Source organism: Tupaia chinensis, unplaced genomic scaffold (assembly GCF_000334495.1).
Source record: "Tupaia chinensis unplaced genomic scaffold, TupChi_1.0 Scaffold147038_1, whole genome shotgun sequence".
NCBI classification, from domain to species: Eukaryota; Metazoa; Chordata; class Mammalia; order Scandentia; family Tupaiidae; genus Tupaia; species Tupaia belangeri.
Window position 1 is genome coordinate 2013074 of NW_006206889.1, and position 22066 is coordinate 2035139.

The 22066-nt window shown below is 47.6% G+C and overlaps 1 protein-coding gene and 1 pseudogene across 5 annotated transcripts in view; one reads left to right on the forward strand and one right to left on the reverse strand.

The window, feature by feature from the left end:
* The window catches only part of AGPAT3 (1-acylglycerol-3-phosphate O-acyltransferase 3), a 112528-nt gene that overhangs the window by 85528 nt on the left and 4934 nt on the right, over positions 1-22066 (forward strand). For all 5 annotated transcript variants that reach the window (XM_006169443.3, XM_006169447.3, XM_006169445.3 and 2 more), the window contains 5 exons: positions 10162-10331; positions 11009-11170; positions 11859-12012; positions 12808-12910; positions 18190-18265. In XM_006169443.3, coding sequence (XP_006169505.1) covers positions 10162-10331; positions 11009-11170; positions 11859-12012; positions 12808-12910; positions 18190-18265 — 665 coding nt within the window. The remainder of the gene's footprint in view (positions 1-10161; positions 10332-11008; positions 11171-11858; positions 12013-12807; positions 12911-18189; positions 18266-22066) is intronic.
* On the reverse strand, positions 19921-20087 carry LOC114006328 (uncharacterized; annotated as a pseudogene).

A 22066-nucleotide genomic window follows, 5' to 3' on the forward strand; every position in this document is an offset into this window, starting at 1 on the left:
GAGTGAGAGAGAGAGAGGGAAAGTAAGAAAGTAAGCCACCAGGTCCAGAACTTGAACCATGGTCAGCCATGTGGAAGTCCAGCACCCCTAACCACCACACCATCTGCTGGCCCCCCCAAGTGCCCATTAATGGTGTGTCTATACAGTGGAGTCCATCAAGAGGAACAAGGGTCTCTCTCTTCATAGATAGAGCCATCTTAGAAGACAGTGAAAAAGGAAGGTACAGGGCCCACCCCACAGCCACGTGGTTAAAGGAGCTGGATCTCATGTGGCCGACTGCCGTTCAAATCCATACCCCATAGGCTTGAAAAACACATCAGGGGTGCATGTGCATGTGTGCCCCAAATCCTGACAGAAATGGAGGAGATGATGCCCCAACGGGGACAGTGCTTTCTTCCTCCCTCTGAGTTTCTCTCCCTCTCACTCAGTCTCTCTTTGGGGAGTGCATTAAAAAAAAAAAAAGAAAAAAGAACGTATACAAAAAAGAACATAGTATGCTACCATTTCTGTTTTATTTTTTAAAAAAGACATTGTGTGTGGGTTTTTGTGTGTGTGTGTGCGTGTGTGTGTGTGTGTGTGTCTGTACGTGCAAAAAAGAACCTGGAAGAAAGCGCAAGAAAACTGAATGGAGGTGATACCCACAGAGGAGGGAAGGAGAGTACACTTCCTTTTATACTGTCGTGCTGTTTGCATTTTTTGGCATGAGAGCATGTACATTTTATTTGCTATAGCAAACAGCAAGTCTGTGCAACACTCTCTCCATGACCCCTCCCGACTTGGAGCAGATAGCACTGCCGAAAGGCCACCAATGTCAGCCAAATCTGTACCATGCTTCCCATGGTTGTCAAAGACCCGCAACCTAGCCTTTAATGTCATTTACCCTTAATGTGCTCTGTCGTCCTTCCTAATTTGTTTTTCTTTCAAAATAAAGAGCTACTGTTTTTTTTTGGCGGGGGCGGGGGAGGGAGAATTAGAAATCTTGTAACGTAAAATATATAAATGAGTTATTCATGAGTATAGCTAGGTAAGATGAATACATACAGAAAGGGCAAATATTAGTGAAAATCTAAATTATAGACTCTCACTCCTAACAGTATTCTGAAGCTAAAATGCTACCAAACCGCTGAGTTATGACTATAACCAGCTTTTTCATGCACTGCCAGGCTCAGTGTAGGTAAAAGCAGTCTCTTCTGTAGCCATACTACCCTGAACACACTGGAGAGGCTGATCCTGGTTAGAGCTAAGCAAGGTTGGGCCTGGTTAGTGCTCAGTGGGAGTCAAGGAAGCCTCTCACCTCAGTACCTTCCCCCACTCCATTCAGCAAAAGATGTGGGGGGGGGGTTGCTGAAATAGGTATCGACACTGCCTTTCTGGAACCTAATAACCCTGGCCTGCTCTAAGGGAGGGAGCTGGATGCAAGATAGGGCTTGAAGGCTGGTCTGAGGAGTCAGGTTAGCAATGCCCTCGGGTTTTAGCAATGGCAACAGAAATGCATCGTGGGAGCATCTTTGATATAGGCCCAGCGAGTCCCACAGATTAAGGAAAATCAAGTAAGACTCCACAGTCAAGAATAACAAACATGGGGACCAGCAGTTAGCGTAATGGCTATGTCACTGGACTCCCACATAGTCGACCGCGGTTCGTGTCCCGGACCCGGTGGCTTAAAACTCACGCCAGGCGCGTGTGCGTGCGTGCCCAAGATCCCGAGAGGAGAATGGAGGAGAAGGGATTGCAGTGTAGCCATCCCCCCTGGGGGGTGATTTCTCGCTTTCTGTCTCTATGTCTCTCTCTGTCTGTCTGGTGAGCGCACGCACCCTATAGCAAAAACCTCTCAAAAAAAAAATAAAAAAGAATAACAAACATGCAACAATAGTTTAGACAAAGGGCTACCAACATGACCAAATTCGATCAAGAACCTAGTGGAACTTTATTAAGTCTATGCTTGAAAATTGTCGATTTAAGTCAAAGCTTAATGGACACACAATATGTCAGATTCGACACAGTTAGTGGGAGAATCGGACCTAAGTGTGAAGAAACCAGGCAGAGTGTGGCGGAGATGAAACAGGAGTCAAATGGGGATGATCAGCTGTACGCGTGGAAGGAGCAGGTCCAGAAAGTGGGTCTCGGGGTCCCGTCCCATAAAGAGAAGCAGTGCTGAGGGAGGAGGCTGAGGATTGTCTTGAGCTGATGGAAACATGATTCTGCAGTTGCACACCTTGGCAGGGTAAGTCAGCAGAAATCCCACCTAGAGGCCTCAGAGAAATCACACATCATCAGAGACAGGTAGCTGGAGACCTACAGAGGTGGCTAGTTGGACTGACAGCCGACTTCTCACGGTAGTCAGAGCTGGAACACATAGCGTTCTTAACCCAGAACTCTGTAGCCAGCAAGGTGATCTTTCAAAGATAGGAATGAGAAAAATGATTTAGGTAAACAAAAAGTGAAAGCATTCACAGCCCATAGCTCATCACCCATTCACTGTCCATAGATCATCACCATACTATAGTGGTTAAGAACTGTGCATAGGGAGCTGGAGCCCACATGGCCAACTGGTTTGAATCCTGGCCCTGGATTGAAAACTGTGCTGGACATGTGTGCATGTACCCTCTGGCAATATTAAAAAAAAAAAAAAGAAAAAGAAAAGAAAAGAAATGGACTGTAGAAAAAAAAACTATAATAGAAGTAGGGTGTGAGTTTCAAGAAAGCATGGTACCCAGTGATGCCCATTGTGAGGCAGAAAAAAGATAGGACTAACACACTGGGTACCAATGGCCTATATAGCAGGAAAGGAAAGGGTTTACTGTTCTTGCGTTTGTCAGAAAGAGAGTTAAGAGCTTAACTGTAGATTTTGTTATCCAAGTAGACAGTAGAAAAACAGAAAGAAACACAAAACTTCCAAAGTATTAGGAAATGATAGGTTAAGAAAACAAAGACTAGGCTGGCCTGATGGCCTGGTAGTTAGGGGAGCCAAATCTCATGTGGCTGACCATGCAATTCAAATCCCTGGCCTGGAAACTTGGAAAACACACTGGGCAAGTATGCTCGTGTGCTCCAAATCCTGATAGGATGGAGAAATGGAGAAGGGATGATGGCCTGATCATGCCCCATGGAGGATGCTTTTGCTTTCTCTTTGTCTCTCTCTCTCTGTGGTGAGTGCATGCACCCTCTGGCAAAAATTTTTTTTAAAAAGACAGATTTCTTGGGACTAGCAGTTGAACTCCCATGTAGTCGACTGTGGTTCAAGTCCTGGACCAGGTGGCTTAAACTCACACCAGATGCGTGTGCATGCGTGCCCAAGATCCTGAGGGGAGAATGGAGGAGAAGGGATTGTGGTGTGGCCATACCCGCCCCTGGGGGGGTGATTTCTTGCTTTCTGTCTCTGTGAGCGCACGTGCCCTATAGCAAAAACTTCTCCCCCCCCCAAAAAAAAGACAATTTTTTTTTAAAAGGGAGAAAATATGAAAAATTAAGACATCCTGAGTAGAAGTTAAGATTAACACAAAATCCCCAAATATTTGTGGTATACAGAAATATACAAGAGTGCAACCTTATACTGTATCCTGAACTTCATGCTTATAGGACTCTTCTCACGTGACTTGATGAATTTGGGGACATTATCCACTACAGTTTATCTTTGTAACTCTATTAGTGGCAGCCCTTCTCAAATCACAGCTAGGTAGAAACCACCCGCAAACTCGGCGGGCTTGTGTGGAGAGCAACAATCACTTCATTTATCTATAGGGGTGTGTGTGTGTGTGTGTGTGTGTGTGTGTATAAGAGAGATTTTTGCTATAGGGTACATCAGTCACCAGAGAGACACAGAGACAGAGAGACAGGAAACAAGAAATCACCCACTGAGGATGGTCATGCTGCAACCCTTTCTTCATTCTCCTCTCAGGATCTTGGACATGCACGCACATGTGCCCAGCGTGAGTTTCAAGTTTCTGGGTCTGGGACATGATGTCATGTGAGTCTGGTGACATAACCATTATGCCATCCGCTGATCCCTTACTTAATATTTTAATGGCTCTGGACCACTTTTTTACTTTCAATTATTCCTATTCTCGTTCTTTGATACCCAGCACCTTCTTGCTGCCCATTTTGAGCTCACATCCAGTGTCTCTGTTGTCTGACCTACAGAGCCGGAGAGTACGTGGTCAAGGGCTGGGACCAAACAGGCTGGCTCAGGCTCCTCATTCCCTGTTGACCTCAGGCAAGATTTTTTTGTTGTCTATTTTTTTCTCACATGTGTTTATTTCTTTTGTGAGAGTGAGAGAGAGAAAAGCATCTTCAACAGGGTCTCACATCCTGTCCCCCACCAGCCTTCCTGCCAGCTAGCATGGATGCTGGCTGCATCTACAGGTCTCCCTGAGAACAGGACTCACTGTCTTCTATATGGATCCAGCATGGTTCGGGCAGCACATTACCTGTCCCTGTACCACTGAGCTGGCTTGAGGCAAGGTGTTAATCATTTTAAGCCTCAGCTTTCTTATCTGAAACAGAGAAATAAAATCCCTACCTTTGAGCTATATATTATAAAGATAAATCTGATACATTGAGTAGGTATACAACAACACTCAAAAAATTGTAACTATTGGTAAATTTTGCATGTTTTTAAATTAGTGGTTAAAATATGTAAACATTGGCTTAGCCATTGTGTGTAAAGATACACATATGTGAACGAAGGAAACGATGAAAAGAAATTCATGTTGGTCCCGAGAACCAGCCACCTCATGAGCCCACTTGCAGATGCCAGTCCTGGCAGCTCTGTGCAGCTGTCCACAGACAGGCTCAGGGTCCTGACATCTGGAAGGAGGCCTCCCTTTGCAGGTGACAGCTTGAGGGAAAGTGCTGTCCCCAGAGCAGAGCCCAGCATGTGTCCTAGGCTGTTGGTGGGGAGCCCTTAGCTGTGCTATCTGGCTGTGCGGTCAGCCCGTTCTTCTTCTCTGTCACCTGGGCCAGACTGCTCCTGCCTGGTCATAAAGCAAAGGTCCCAGCACTTGCCAGTGTGAGCAGATGATAAGGGGGTCCCTTGCAGGGTCGTCCGCTGCAGGGACATTTTAGGTGTGCCTTCTTGCCCAAATAAAACGCAAGCTTCCGTCCACTCACCGAAAGGCTCCCCTTTGTAAAGGGTGCTGTGGCCAGTCAGTCCTGTTTTCTTCTCTGCCTCCTTCCTGTTCATCTGCACCTCCCTGCAGCCAGTGGTCATGCCAGCTGGAGTGAAGACTGCACGGTAGAAGCGTGCTGCACACGGCCCACATCCCGTTGCTGCCTCTGGCCTCTCTGCATCCTAGGCATGGGTACCTGGTCTGATATAGGTACTGCGGTCGCTGTGTCCTTTACAACTTGATAAACCGTCTAACATAACCTCCCCCACCCCCGCCCTGGCCTGCCACACAGAGCACACGATTTGCGAATGTGTATGGAGTGCTCAGAGATGGCCATCCTGAGCAGGCATTTCTGCCCTCAGCACACAAGTTGTGCTTTCCCCAGGAACACCTGTGGGGTCTCTGGGGAGGCAGTCGTGCATAAAGTAGGGCATTCAGCCAAGGGTTCAAGTGCCAACATAGTGAGGCCAACAGGAAGTGACGGCTTCAAAATGATCTTTTTAAAAATTCTAGGATGTCTTACAGGAGTCTTAAACTTTCACCTCCTCCCCTTGTTCTGTGGCTGCCATGTGTCTGCCTTTGTTAGTAACAGTCACGCGAGAAGAACCAGTGCAGACTCAGCATCATGATGGGCTGGGACATTCCTCTTGTGTCCCTGAGCTTGTGATCCTTCTGCGGCCCTTGAGTATGACTGGGGCTCTCCACTTCATAACAAGGGCTGCACAGCTGATCGGGTTGCCCTGGGGTCCGGTCCCTGCACCACCCTGACTGCCCTGAGCAGGCTGACTGTGCCAGCAGCTCTCCATCCAGTGACAGGAAAGAGCTTCCCATCAGAAAGATGCCCACATTCCCACAGTCACTGCAGGATTTATTCACAGCGGCCAAGATGTGGAAGCAACCTATGTCCACCGGTGGAGGGGGATCATAAGGAAACTGTACACACATAGCGGAGTATCATCCAGCTGACAGTAGAAAGACGTGCTGGCAAATGCTACAACATGGTTGAACCTGAGAACAGACGTTCGACTCAGCGAAACAAGGCAGTCACAGAAGGAAAAAGGCTACATGATTCCACTTGTACAAGGAATCTGAAATAGACTCCTAGGAGCAGACTGTGGTTGGTTGAGGAGAAGAGGAGCTGTTCCAGGGACCAAGTTGCAGTTATGGAGATCAACAGGCTCCAGAGCTCTGCTGGACAGCGTCCTGCCTATAGTTAACAATGCCATACTGTGCACTTCGTTTGTTACGAGAGCAGATCTTATGTTAAATGTTCTTACCACAATTTAAAAACAAAAAAAGTTGGCCCAGCTCTAGTGGTGCAAGTGAGAGGATGCTGTTTCCTGAAGCTGGAGCCTCACAGAAAGCCCAGCCTCAGTTCCTGGATCAATCAGAACTGGCCAGGAGTGTCAGTATGTACCAGTAATCCTGGCTAACTGGGAGGCTGGGACAGGGGGCTCATGACATGGCCAGACCCTGTTAAATATACCTGTATTCCATACACTTACCACCTTTCTCTCTCAGGGGAAAAAAGAGCATCTTACAAATTGCCTTAGAACAACAATCTAGACCAGTCTCTTATTTGAACAATTCACACATAGCAGTCTCAAGCAGACCTGCTGAAGGGCCACATCTACCAGGTAAATAGAGTTATCTGGAGAATGGAAATAGGAACAGGGCCATGCCACCAGGTTCTCCTGGGATCCATCTCAGTTGGGCCTCTCGAGAGGAGGGAGTGAGAGAGCCGGGCAGTGGGGGCCCTCTTTCAGATGGGCAAGGCATGCTTAGCCTACTATTGTCTGCTGATAGAAATACCAATACCTGAGACTGGGTGATCTATAAACAGAGGTTTATTTAGCTCTCAGTTTGGAGGCCCGAGATCCAGGGGCCACATCCAGCAAGGTTACAGCACGGCAGAGGCTGGGTCTTGAGCAGAGCAGAGTGGCTGTCCCTGTGTTTCTGCCGACTCTGGCCTCCTTTCCCATCTTCTAGAGCCACCAGAATGCAACCAAGAAGCCCTAGTCTAATGATCTCACACTTAAAGGCCCCACCCTGAGACAACACAAAGAGATTAAGTTTTCAGGGCCAGCAGATGGCGTAGTGGTTGAGGCCCTGGACTCCCACGTGGCCAACTGTAGTTTGAGTCCCAGACCTGTTACCTTGAAACTCAAACCAGGTGTATGTACATATGTGACCAAAATCCCTAGAGGAGAATGGAGGAGAAGGGATTGTGGTGTGGCCATCCCCCCTGCAGGGTGATTTCTTGCTGTCTCTGCTTCTCCAGCAAGCACATGTGCCCTATAGCAAAAATTTCTCAAGAAATAAAAAGAAAGGAGATTAAGTTTTCAATTGGTGGTTCTGCAATACAACCACGTCTCAACACATGAATCCTTGGGGAATAAATTAGTATCCCAAGTGTAGGACCTGCCTCATGATGGGCTTACATTTCTTTCTTATTTTTTTTTTTTTGAAATAGCTTTACTGTGTAGCCATCACTATCTAATTTTTACCCCAGAAAGAAACCCTATATCCATCAGCAATCACACCTCACCTCTGACCCCAGCACCTGGCAACTTCTAATCTGCTTTCTATGGATTTGCCTGTTCTGAACATTTCGTGTACATAGATTTATACAATACATGGTTTTTGTGTCTGTCTCCTGTCAGACTATCCTGTTTCCAGTGATCATCCATGTCATAGCAGGTGTCAGATCACATCCCACTCCTGGCTGGGTAATACCCTACGGTGCAGGTATGCATGCATCAGTCATGGTCATCACGGAGGGACTTGGGCTGTCCCACTTCTCGCCGTGCTGCTGTGAATTTTCATGGGCCCCTGTCTTCAGTTCTCTTGGGCACATGGCCAGGAGTGGAGTCACAGGCCATGTGGTAACTCTGTTGGACCATCCAAGTGGTTCCTAAGCAGCTGTGCCCTATCTGATTCCTGTGGGAGTGTGTGAGGGTCCTGGTCTCCCCACAGTCTCACCCACTTGTAATTGCTCATCCTGTTGATAAGCCATCCAGGTGAGGGTGAGGTGCTGCCCCACTGTGGGCTTCATTTGCTTTTCCCTGGTAATCAACGCCGTAGGCATTCTTTCATGTGCTTGTGTGCTATTTGTAGATAACCCTCAGAGAAATGTCTAGGCAGATCTCTGCCTGTTTTCTAGTTGCATCATTTGTATTTCTACTACTGTGTCTTCTGTTAATAGAAGTCAGTGAGTTTGAGTGCTGCAGAAATGACCAGGGCCGACAGAGATCCATTGTAGGTGCTGAGCTTGCCCAGGAGAAATGCTCTTTCCTGAATCCCTGAATGTTCCCTCAGTCCTCTCCAGTCCCTTGGTGCTGTGGTGACCTTCCCGTTGGAGCTGCCTTCTCCTCCACTTGCCCCTCAGGTGGAAAGAACAATAGCTGGTGACTGTCTGGGTATTGTCTGTGACATGAAACCTCTGCCCAGACCCTGCCTTGAGTATAGGAAGAGCTGAGACCCAGGCTGCACAAGAGCAGCATGTTGCGGGCAGGGCTTGTGCACCCCCCTTCCTCCTGTGCCTGCAGGAGATGGCCACTGGGAAGGAGAAACCAACCATGGTCCCCCCACTTGGGTATGAGCGTCATGTGCTATGTTCTTTTTTTTTTTGGGGGGGGGGAGGTTTTTGCTATAGGGCGCGTGCGCTCGCCAGACAGAGAGACAGAAAGACAGAAAGTGAGAAATCGCCCCTCCCCCCAGGGGGTATGGCCACACCACAATCCCTTCTCCATTCTCCTCTCAGGATCTTGGGCATGCACGCACACGCACCCGGCGTGAGTTTAAGCCACTGGATCCGGGACTCGAACCACAGTTGACTACGTGGGAGTCCAGCAACATAGCCATTATGCTAACTGCTAGTCCCCATGTGCTATGTTCTTGTTCAGCCTTCCCAGCAGCTCTGAGACAAAACCACTATTACCCACCTCTCTACAAATGAGGAAACTGAGACCAGGGCCAGTGATTTGCCTGAAGCATGGCTATGTGAGCCCAGGCAGGCAGAGTTGGAGCCCGTTCATGGCGAGAGAACTTGGGAGTGGTCCCTTTGGAAAACAGGCAGGTCAGTGTCCAGTACAAGCAGCACAGGCTGCCCTTTGCCTGTCCTGAACCTGGAGACTGCATCCTGATTAAGTGAGGCCACCTTCTCAGAACAACAGGCCACAGGGTACGACTCTGGCAGGGTATGCTCACTCATCCTCCTCTCCCCTTCCCTCCCCTCCTGCCCGGCCCCACGTGGCCTTCTGAAAGGGACTCCTTCTTGCTCACTTGGGTTGTTGGACAAGGGTGTATGGAGTTCTTATTTTATTTTACCACAGAACTTTCCAGACCCAAATTTTTATGAAGGTGAACTTGTGCAGCCCTCAACCCCCAGGAGGACACAGCTTGTCCTGAGGTACCCACAGGAGCAGAGCCCTGAGCTGCGGGTGACAACCACATTCTGGGACAAGTTGAGGGCTGGGATTGGTGTCTGATGTGCTGACCAGCAGCAGGAGGTGCAAGAATGCCAGCAACCTTTCTGGAATGGCGAAGACAACTCACAGTGTGACACCGAGGAGGAGATACCACTTGTGATTCCACTCCACTATCATTGTTCTCATTTTCTTCCAACGTTTGATTCTGTGGTCACACAATGGCACATTCTGCTTCCCGACCGAGTGGTAGACGGGAGCAGTCATCCCTTGCACAATCATCCCTGTGAGTGTCAACCAGTTCCTGACACATGTGCAGTGCACGGGCACAGGGACACAATGTCATATAAGGTGGTAGTTTCCCTCCCCTTTTCTTCTGCTCCTTCCCCTTCATCTCCTCCCCGACTTTGTTAAGTCATTGTCATTTTGGAAAGCTTGGGAAATATAAGCTATCAAAACTCAATTCTAGCAGGGAACTTGTCTCTGGGTGAAAATATTGTAAATGGCCTTTGGGGAACCCCAGACCATGCTGGAAATGATGGGGACACCAGCCAGCTCACCCCATGGGGAGTGAAGATACCGTGAGGCCAGGTCCTATGTACGCCAACACTCTCCTCTGTCCGCAGAGCTGGTCATGCTTCTGGAGTGGTGGTCGGGCACGGAGTGCACCCTGTTCACCGACCAGGCCACGGTGGACCGCTTCGGGAAGGAGCACGTGGTCATCATCCTCAACCACAACTTTGAAATAGACTTCCTCTGTGGGTGGACAATGTGCGAGCGGTTTGGCGTGCTGGGGGTAAGCACCAGGGATTCTGGGCTGAGGGACTGGGAGTGAATACTGAGGATACCAGGGCAGTGTTGGGGGTGAGCACCAGGGATGCCAAGGGAAGGGCTAGGGGTAAGTGATGTGGGAGGTCACAGGGGAGGTGCTGGCGTGAGTGATGTGGGGGTCTTGGGAGCAGGCTCCCTCGGGTCTAGTTTTCTTCCTCAGAGGTTTTAACTCCTAGTTCCTTTGAGCTGAGCAATGAATGCCAGGCTGGTCTGAATGGTCTCTGTCTGCAGGGCACCCTCTGCTGTCCCCAAACTCATTCCCTTCACATTGTAAGCCTCAAGATGTGATTCCCTGTAGCATTACTCTGGTTGGTTAAGCTGCCTCATTGAAAATGTAGTCCGTACCAAGACAGGCTAAGGACCTTCACTGCAGTCAAAGCCCGTGTGGGTGCAGGAAGCCTGGTCTGAGCAGGGCACCCTGGCACACCTGCCCTACCAGGAGGACCACGCCCTTTGCTAGCCATGTCTCAGCCTGGTTTTCCTCATTCATGGACGGCACACTTATCTTGGGGGGCATGCCGATCCAAGAAATGCCACACATGGCCACTAGGGTGCAGGTTGGCAGCCAGCGCCCTGCACCCCCTGCCCTTGGTCTCTCTGCCTCCAGCATGACTGATAGCTTCCTCTTTCTCCTCCCTTCAGAGCTCCAAGGTCCTTGCTAAAAAGGAGCTGCTCTACGTGCCCCTCATTGGCTGGACATGGTACTTTCTGGAGATTGTGTTCTGCAAACGGAAATGGGAGGAAGACCGAGACACTGTCATTGAAGGGCTGAAACGCTTGTCTGACTACCCTGAGTACATGTGGGTAAGTGACCCAGCAACGCCTGTTCCGAGACAGTGGAGACAATTCCAGGCCTGGCCTCTGGCTTTGTTTCAGGTGTCATCACAGCTAGCCACACACCTGCAGCCCTATCAGTTGCCAAACCCCACAGGCCCTCCTAAGCTGGGATGCTGCCCAGCGACCCTGGTCTTGCAGACGGGGACCTTCCCTGGGATTTCCCTGCCCCCATCTTCCACAAGCCCAGCCTTGACCCCAAGCCATCCTGAGGGTGTCCTGGCAGAGGCTAGGGGGACTCCCAGCCCTGCCCAGGCTGCCTGCCCCAGCCCTGCTCAGCACCCTTCCCGTTCCTTCTCCTAATCCCTCTCCCCAGCCCATGATAATAGTTCTTGGAAAACTGGCCACTTATTCAGCATCTCCAGCTCTCACATTACAGCCAGTGGATCAGAGATTTTTCTCTCTTCCACACTCTGACTGGAGGCCACTGCACAGAGTACCCTTCCTGTTTCCCTTCTTTCTGGGAAGTTCTTTGTGTGTGAATTTGTGTGACTGGGGTGCAAGTTGCAGCCCTAAAATAAAACATTTCAGATAATGCCACACACTTGTCACTGGAGTGGTTCCGTGACTCCTGCAGATTCAGCTGTGAGCGTGTTGCTGTCTGAAAGGCCGCATGCAAGCCTAGAGTAACCCTCTGCCCTTATGTTCTGCTCCCTAGTTTCTCCTGTACTGTGAGGGGACACGCTTCACGGAAACCAAGCACCGCGTCAGCATGGAGGTGGCCGCCTCCAAGGGGCTGCCACCCCTCAAGTACCACCTGCTGCCGCGCACCAAGGGCTTCACCACTGCAGTCCAGTGCCTCCGGGGCACAGGTAGGCCTTGGCAGCTGGTGGGGTAGGGTTGCCATAGGGCTGGGGCTGAGGGTGGTGCTGCCATCTGTGCTCTGCAGGAGACAGAGGATGGGAACAGAGACTTTGTTACAAGACAGTTGAGTATGTTCTATGAGAAACATGGGTTGCCAGGCATGAAAAGGGAGAGTCATGTGGCGTTAGTATGTTCCATAGTTGCCAGAGGGTATAAGCACTCACCAGAGAATGTCAGAGAGACTGGAGGAGAAAGGGGTATGAACATGTTACAATCCTTTCTTCTTTATTTTTTCATCCTGCCAGGATTTAAGTTATGCACACACATTTCATATTTTCAAATGACCAGAACTGGGATTTGAACTGCACATTCAGCCAAGTGGGATCCAGCTCCTTTAACCTCTAGGCCATGAAATCAGCTCCATTGTCGCACAGTTTTTGCATCGTTATTTAAGGTGGTAAAATGCTAGTTAATGGGATAGCTAAAAGTATATCATGGAAAACCTTGTAAAGGGAAAAAAATCATAAATCATGTCTAGTTCAAATGGAGTCAATGTAAGAAACGGAGAAAGAAATAGAAAATAGCCAAATTGAAACACACTCATGTCAGTAAATATAGGAAACGTAAACACCCCCACGTAAAAGATGAGAATCAAGGTGGGAGAAAGGAAAACCTAGATGGTAATTTGCTGTGTGCTCTGCCCCCATCAGGTGGGGGCTGGGCCCAGGCTGTGCTCGCTGTCCCTGTGTGGTGGCTATCAGCCACCCTGTGATGCTCACTGCCCTTGTCCTTCCTCTCCACAGTCGCAGCTGTCTACGACGTGACCCTGAATTTCAGAGGAAACAAGAACCCGTCCCTGCTGGGGATCCTCTATGGGAAGAAGTATGAGGCCGACATGTGTGTGCGGTGAGTGTGGGGCTCTTCCCACCATGCTGCCTTCTGCACCTTCCTGAGCCCCATTGTTTCCCAGAAGGGCCTGTCCACAGGCCTGCTTGGTGGGCTTCATGAGAGACTTTTTAAAAATTTGCTACAGGGTGTGTGTGTGCTCACCAGGGAAAGACAGAGGAAGTGGGAGAGAGAGGGAAAGTGAGAAAGTACCCCCTGGGGAGATGGCCATGCCCTAATCCCTTCTCCTTTATTCTCCTCTTTGGATTTTGGACACACATGTGTCCAGCGTGTTTTTCAAGCCTCTGAGTTTGGGACTTGAACTGCACAGTCAGCCACGGGGGATCCATCTGCCTTAACCTGCATGGCACTGACTGGCCCAGAAGACTTCTACAGATGTATCCAGGCCTTCAGGCTGGCAGGCAGCTGAGCGATGTGTGGAGGAGGCCCTCACGTTCCAGCTGAGGGTCATCTCTGGGGAGCAGTGGGGCCAGACTTAGCACCCTGATTTCTCCTTGGCCTCCCTGAGCAGCCCAGCATTTGTTCTCCGTCCCCTTCCCTGACCTTGTCTCATATACAACAAGCTCCAGTTGGTCTTCCAAGGCCACAGTCACCAGACCTGGTGGGATTTAGGGTGCTGACTTCTTACTACAGGGTATAACACAGAGCTATTTCAGGGCAAGTTGTGTGGGGCCCCTGGGACCTCCGGCTAGAGGGGTCTTTGCTGGCCCAATGGCTTCAGCTCCAGAATGAGGGACCATGGATCTACTTGGTAGGCTAAGTGAGATATTTACCTGACAACGATAAGTAGAGTGTGTTACTTCAGCTGGTACATCAAATATGTAACTATTGGGTTGTTGGGAAAATCATGATGCATTTTTGCATAGAAAAACAGAAAAATAGATCATGACTTCCAATGACCTAATAAATCAGTGTTGAAGAAAGAAGGGCCCTGTGTGAATTGGGTCTCATATGTTAAACTGGCAGTGCCGGAACCCCCATCCCTACCCTAGAGAGATGAATAGGAGCAAGCGTCTCCGTGGACTGAGGAAAGGCCTGAGGCTTTGTTCTAAATACATCAGAGACCTCCTAGGCTTGCTTTCTTTGGATACAAGACCCAGGTTGGACTCAGTACTTCATTCCTGCTCTGTTTCTCTCTGAGTGTCTCTGGCCTGTGAGGAGAAGATGGTCCACCCCAAACTCATTAGCTTAGAACGCAGTTTGGGGTATGGCTTTGGTGCCAGCTAGGCCAGCAGGTAGGCTTTCTGCGTTTGTCTCCTGTGGGCACAGAGAGACTGTGTTGGATTATCATTTTTCTGTTTCATTCACGCGTGTGCAGAAAGGCAGGGTTTCCCTGGTGCCTGTGTAAAATCTTGTGGAGCTGTCGCTGTGTTAGTTCCCACATTTTCAGTCCCACCACCGCTGAGTCAGGTGCTTAGCCTGAGCAGTCTAACCCATGCAGGTGTGTTGTGGCCTTGAGAGCTCAAGCCTGTTCCCAGTTCTGGCCACACTAGGGGTTTCCCAGAATCATTTAATAAGTGTAATCCCATTTAACTTCTGAGGTTTATAAGGGACTGGACTAACTGGAGGTGGGGGTCTCCCATCCCGTCCTGGGATGAGTGAAGGGGTAAGCCTGGATCCTCTCCCTTATCTGTCTGAAGTCTCAGGGTAGGGGCTGACTAAGGGCTGAGGGACCTCCCTGGGGCCTAGGAAGCCCTGGTAGCCTACGTAAGACACATGATGTTGGGGGTTGGGGGACAGTAGCAAAGACCCTGTGTGGCATCCTGGCCAGAGCTGCCCCCACTCACCTCCATGACCGGAGCCCTGGAGGAGCCTTGCTCTTGTTCCTGGGAGGTCTGAGCAGCTACTGGAGGTCAGAGCTGGCCATGGCCAAGCCAGGTCAGGACCTGTTGGGCCCTGGGTGGGAGACACCTGGCTCCAGCTGGAGAGAGTCTCCTTGATCTGCCCAGCAGCCCTTGGTTGGGCTCTGTTTTGCCCGCTCATACTTCGGAAGACCTGCTCTCAGGACTTCGGAACGTGTTAGCTGTCTTGTACTACTTACTGCCTGGGTGTCTGAGTAAGAGTCACTGTCCTGTGGTCCACACACACTTACGATCCTGCACTGCCAAGGGGGCTCCATCCTCTCCTCCACACTGGTGAAGATGAGGGACATGTGGCAGGCAAGGCCAAGGACTGGTGCTCTTGTCTTCACTGCTGGCACTGGGGTGATACCCTTAAAGGAGCCTGAGTTACCACCAGGAGACAGGTGCTCAGCTCTGCAGGGTACAGAGAAAAACAGAGGTCACATTGATTTTTTTATCTTGTCCTTTAATTTTTATTTTTATAAATTTCATAATGTTTGTGACAGACAAAATAAAGCCGTAAGGGGGAAATTGTGTGTTTGTGTGTGTGTGTGTGTATGGTGTGTGTATTTAGAAGTTACATGTGTGTACACATGTCAGGTGGTCATCTGCCTTAGGGCATATGTGCTTGCTGGAAAGAAAAAGAGACAGAGACAGTGAGAGAGAAAGTGAGAAATCACCCCACAGGGGGATGGCCATGCTGCCTTCCCTCCTTTTCCATTCTCCTCTCAGGATCTTGGGTACACACACGCACCAATGTGATTTACAAGCCACTGAATCTGGGACTCAAACCGTGGATGGCCATTTGGGAGCTCAGCAACGTAATTGCTATGCCATCTGCTGGCCCCAGGTGGTCATCTTACAAGGTAGACCTCAAGATGACAAAGACACCTTTGAGCTTAGCCTCTTTCTGAAATGGTGTCTGCCACAGAGCCTTCAGACACCAGTTCTCAGAGAGTGCTCTGGGGACTCCTAGTCATAGATGTCCACCAGCTGGTCATAGAGTGGTTTCAGGATGTCATTTGCCTTCTCTACTCGTTCTCTCACAGGCATGCATGGGGCTCCACAGGGCCATGTGTGTGTGCCTGGCTGAGCCAATGCCTGCAGCAGTGTTTGTGTATGTGTGTTTTCAAAATCTCAGGTTTTGTTGCCCATGTGGTAAAGATCCAGAGACGTAATCCACAAAAACCAAAGCTCCTCATTGTCTAGCTTTTCGGCAAAAGATTTACAACATGCTTCCTTAAAGCATGGAGACTTCCTCTGCTGAGGAAGTTTCACTGGCTCTTCTCTCCGGAGGAAGCCCCACGGGCCTACCCAGCCTGCCATCATGACCAAGCTTCCTCTTGTCAGGTCGAGTTCCTCCATCATTCTTTCTCTTGTGTCCATGCTGCACCTCGTCCTGGGAGTTGGAGGTACTATAGCCCCGATGGGGAGCAGGTCCTTCCCTGCCTCACTTGCTTGTTTTTTTGTTTGTTTGTTTGTTTTGATATACTACAACACAAATATTTGTCTCCCTTTGTAAGTCCACTGTGAGCCCAGACAGCTCTCAGTGTCTGACCTGTCCTCCATGTGGTGGCTCAGCCTCATGCTTCCTTAAAAGGGAGGTCCCAGCAACCAGAGCATAGGAAAGTGGGTGCTGCATTGAGCACCAGCAGTTACGGGCTCCTTCCTGGAGGTGGTGTCTCCTGACTTCCTGGAGGCAGGGCTATCGTGTGGCCTCCAGCTCTGTGACCTGGTGAAGGGAACACCGGCAGAGATGCTCTAGGTCTGAGCTCCCTTGAGCACCCAGAGCCTGATGTCGTTAGAATCACTGTTTTAATCCTAGTGGACAAGCTTATGTTCTCATTAATTCTTACAAGTATTTAAAAGGTTTTAACACAACTTCTGGGAGTACCTTAGGCCTTCTACTTATTCAGAGTCCAACTTACTTTCAAATAGGAACCGTAGGGGCCAACAGATGGCATGGAAGTTAAAGTGTTGGATCCCACATGAACGACTGCACAGTTCGAGTCTGAGACCCAGTGACTTGAAAAACATGCTAGGCACATGCATGTGCACACTCAAAATCCTGAGAGGAAAGTGAAGGAAAGGGGACTGTGGCTTGGCTACTTCTGGAGGGGGGTGGCGAGGGAGGGTGAATTCTCACCCTCTTTCTCTATCTCTCTGGTGAGTGCACATATCCCATAGCAAAAACTGAAAATTTTTAAAAAGGAGCTGTAAAGTGTTCCTTATTTAAGATTTCCAGTCATAATTTTTTGACACTCATTGCTGTCAGATAATCACCCTACTTGTCCTACCAAATAGACACTCTAACTCTTGGGACTGTTAATCCAGGTGGTAAATGTTTGTATGTAAATAAATCACTGTCCAAACTGAAATCAAGTATTTGTTAGTCAATATTATAATTTCTAATTTTTTTGGAGAGATTTTTGCTATAGGGCGCATGCACTTGCCAGAAAGACAGAGAGAGACAGAGATAGAAAGCGAGAAATCACCCTCCAGGGGGGATGGCCACGCCACAATCCCTTCTCCTCCATTCTCCTCTCGGGATCTTGGACACGCACACACATGTACCCAGCATGAATTTAAGCCACCGGGTCCGGGACTTTAACTGCAGTCGGTTACATGGGAGTTCAGCGACATAGCCATTATGCTAACTGCTGGTCCTGATATAATTTCTAATTTTTTAATGCTTTAAATATTTGGGAATCAGCAGATGGTGTAATGGTTACGTCACTGGACTCCCACATAGTTGAGCACAGTTCGAGTTCCAGACCCAGTGGCTTCAAACATTCTAAGTGTGTTTATGTGCATACCCAAAATCCTGACAGATTTGAGGAGCAGGGATTGTGGCATGGCCATTCCCTCTGGGGGATGATTTCTCAATTTCTGTCTCTCTGTCTCTTTCTATCTCTCTGGTGAACACATGTGCCCTATAGCAAAAATCTCTCTTAAAAAATAATACTATGCATATTTGAAGTAAGTATATCATTTGGGAAAGACATAGTCTTTGCCTAATGAAGGACATTCAGTCTTGATTATTGCTGAAAGAATGAATTACAACATAAATTCTTGGGGAAGCCAATAAGTGGTTGCCCATCCAGCAGACCTGGAGGCATGATCTACTTGGCTAAATTGCTCAGCACCCCTTGTTGTCTGATACCCTCTTTACCCTAAATGTAAACTCATCTCTTGACCCTTCCCCTGGGCTCTTGGCAGTGCCTGGCAGAGTTCCAGGCTGTCTGTAGTGTGCTCAGGATGAATGCCTAGAGAGAAGTTGCTCTGATGTTTGTTTTCAGAAACTGAGAGTGAGACTTAAATTGAAAAAGCAGGACCAACAAATGACCCTGGTGCGTAGTGATTTATATTTCCCTTTCCCCTTGTTTGTTTGATGTGGTCTAGTAATTCACTTTGCTTTTCATCTTCTTAATAAAACAGGAGGTTTCCTCTGGAAGAGATCCCACTGGATGAAAAGGAAGCAGCTCAGTGGCTTCATAAACTGTACCAGGAGAAGGTAAAGACACTCAGCTTTCCCCCTAGGGACTGGCCCCCTGCAGAGGTTTTTGAAAGGGCAGCCTCCAGGGGCAGGCAGGTAATACAGGGACTTTCTTCTGGAGATGGGAGCACCATGCAGTTTCAGATACTTCTGATCCTTCTTTACTCTTCCCTTTTTCTTAATTTTTGAGAGATTAACAAACTAGAAAAAAGTATGAAGGATATGATACTTATACAACCATAGGGCTGATAACATCTTTTCATATTTTTTGTTTGTTTGTTTGTTTGCTTTTTAGGTAAAGCAAGTAATAGGTATGTGAAAGATATACAATAGGCAATATAATGGACACAATGTAATGTTAGGGGATTCTTTGCAAACCACATTTGCCCTATTCCCATTCCCCTATAGCATGCCTCACCCCAGTACCTACTTTCAGTTTATTTTATGCACACAAATACTAAGAGATTAGTTTTTTATTTTCAGCATGATAGGAGGCTAGATAGCCAGAAAATTCTCCCAATATATGACAAATGCCCTTTCTAATGCATTGATGAGCTCACAAGAAAATAAGGGAAACCTCCAGGGACCAACGAGGGAAGCAGAACAGAAAATGGGGTGGTGAGGCCATCCGCCACACTTGAACCATGGAGTTTGCTGTTCCTTGTAATCAACTGGGTTATCAGAAAACTCATAACACATTTTTTGCATAGAAAAATAATGTCATGACTTTTCCAACAATCCAATAAAGTCTTGAGTTCTAATGCTTAATGAAGTTTGACCTTATTCAAGGCAGGAATTAAACCTGAAAACCCCACATGAAACTGGAACCCTATACAAGTTTATGCCTCAGAGAGGTTAAACCGAAGCAGAAAATTATTGACCAAGGCAGAACAATGACCTTGAAGCTGGCATTTCTCCTCTTAGGCTCAAAAAAGGCTGTCCTGGTCATTCATCTTTATAGACCTGCTCTCAAACACGTTGGAGATTTGAATTTATACTAACACCTTAATGCTGAAACATAGAACCAAAATATCACCCCAAAAAGTGGTTCCAAGGGAATCATTCTTGAGTTTCTGAGAGAGGCAGATGGAGTCAGTAATTGACTCCAGAGCTGACTGCCCGTCTTGGGCAGATAGAAGTTGGTGACAGGTACACTTGAGACCAAGATATAAGGCACACGGGGGATAAAAAACAAACCCTGTCTACTATAGGTAAGGGAAAACAGATACCACAAAGAGAAAAATTAAATCTTTAAAATTAGTATGTTTAAAAATATTTAACACATGGATCAGGAGGTGGCATGGAGATTTTAAGGAACTGGATTCCACATGGCCAACAGTGTGGTTCAAGTCTCAGACCTGGCAACTTAAATATGCATGTGTGCCCAAAATCTAAGGGGACTGGAAGAGGAGTGACTGGGGCATGGCGATTCCCCTGGGGGGTGGTTTCTCATTTCCCCTCTCTGTCTCTCTGTACATGCCCAGTAGCAAAACTAAAAAAAAAAAAAAAAAAAAAATTATATAAAGCACAAAAGAATTGAAAACAAGACCTATGAAAAGATGAGAAAAACTTCAGAAAAGCCCAGTAGAACTTAGTACTCATGAGAAATCTAGTTATTGATGGTAACTTAAGAGACTAAATGGAAGATTAGATACCGTTGAAGAGAAAATTAGTCAACTGAAGGGTTTCAAGAAAATCATTCAGAATGCAGCACAGCAAAAGGGAAAAGGATGAAGATCAATTGTCAGAGATAATAGTCACAAAATGTCTAGTTTTCAATTAGCAATAATCGCACCTCAGATAAAACTCATTGGCTACAATCCTGCCACTGCGCAAAGCTGACAAAATGTCTAGTTTTGATGAAACAGAGTTTTCACTAGATTCAAGGTGTACTGCATAAGCCCTAAATAGGATAAATAAAAAGAAATCTACCCTTTCACAGAATGAGACTGCAACATGCTAAAGACAGTAGGAAGATCTTAGAATAAGAATAACCAGGGAGATGGTTAAGGCACTGGCCTCCCACATGGCCAACCACAGTTTGCATTCCAGACTTGGCAACTTGAAACTTAGATGAGGTGCACATGCGTGCATGCCCAAAATCACAGGAGGAGAATGGAGAAGGGATTTGGCTTGGCCATCATCCCCTCAGGTGTGATTTCCCACTTTCTGTTTCACTGTCTCTGTCTCTTTCTGGTGAGTACACATGCTTTGTGGCAAGAACCTTAAAACATAAAATACTAATAATAATAACAATAATAATGTGAGAGAAAAGGCATACTGTCTACAAAGGAATGATCAAGAGATTGGCATTAAACATAAATAGTGTATCAAAATCTCTTCCAATGTCTTACATATTTTTATCCTCTTAATTATCATACACATGTATACACACATATGCATTTGTTATGCACATACCATAGAGTAAATGCAGAGAAAATTGAACAAAGGAAATAATGAAAACAATAGAAAGGAAACAGACATCATAGGTACAGAAAAGCAAACCAGCTGCACCAGAAGATTTTTCTTTAAAAATATTCATAAAATGGGGACCAGCAGATGGCGTAATGGTTATGTTGCTGGATTCCCACATGGCCAGCCGCAGTCTAAATCCTGGACTTGGTGATTTGAAACTCACACTGAGCACGTGTGCATGTGTGCCCAAGATCCCGAAAGGAGAGTGGAAGAAAAAGGCATTGTGGTGTGGCCATCTTTACTGGGGGGTAATTTCTCACTTTCTGGTAAGAGCACACACTCTATAGCAAAAATCTCTCTTAAAAAAAAAAAATCATGAAATAGACCCAGCCACTGTGGCACAGCGATAATACATTACCCTGCAAGGCTGGACACAACGTGCCCAACTGTGGGTTCATATCCCTGTGTCAGTCAGCCTGAAAACATACCAGCACTTGATATCCTGAGGATCTGAAAGGTTGGGGCAGGAGATCATGATGTGGTGAGGCCCTGTTAGGGTGCTTCTCTCATATAAGTACATGTACACATTTTTTATCACTAAAAACAGTTAAGGAGCCAGCAGATGGTATAATGGTTGTGTTGCTGGACTCCCACATGGCTGTCCACAGTTTGAGCTCCAGACCTGAAGGCTTGAAACTCATTCCAGATGTATGTGCATGTGTTTCCAAGATCCCAAGAAGAGAATGGAGGAGAAGGGATTACAGTGTGGCCATCCTCCTCCTCAGGGGGCGCATTTCTTGCTTTCTCTGTCTCTCTGGTGAGCATACATGCCCCATAGCAGAAATCTCTCTTAAAAAAAAAAAAAGTTAAGAAGGAAGAAAACTTAAAGCAAGATTGGCTGACTGAAAAGAGTAAGGAATAAAAAATGGAATACACCAAAGAGCAGAGGCTATGATTGACTTTATGCCTGGTATTTAAAAACCTGGATAATATATATTTTGGGACAACTTTACCCTCTCAAAAAGGAAAAACCCAGACACAGTAGAAACATGGTGTGTGTACACCATGTTGGTACCTGGGTAGGTAGATCTCATATGTACTCAACTGCATAGCGATATACATCTTTGCATCTGAGTCAGAGAGTTTGTGGGTTTTCCAAGTTGACAAAGATTCTCCAGAAAGATAATGCCACGTCAACTCCCACCTGTCGCGATGGGGTTTGTCCACTTTAAGGTGTGACACTTTGTTAGATTGAGTCATTTTTCATTGTCAACAGTTTTTTCCTCCATCAAAAGAATAGCATCAGGGCCAACAGGTGGCATTGCGATTAAGGCGCTGGATTCCCACATGACCAGCTGTGGTTCTGTGGTTCAAGTCCTGGACTTGGTGGTTTGCTCTCTCTCT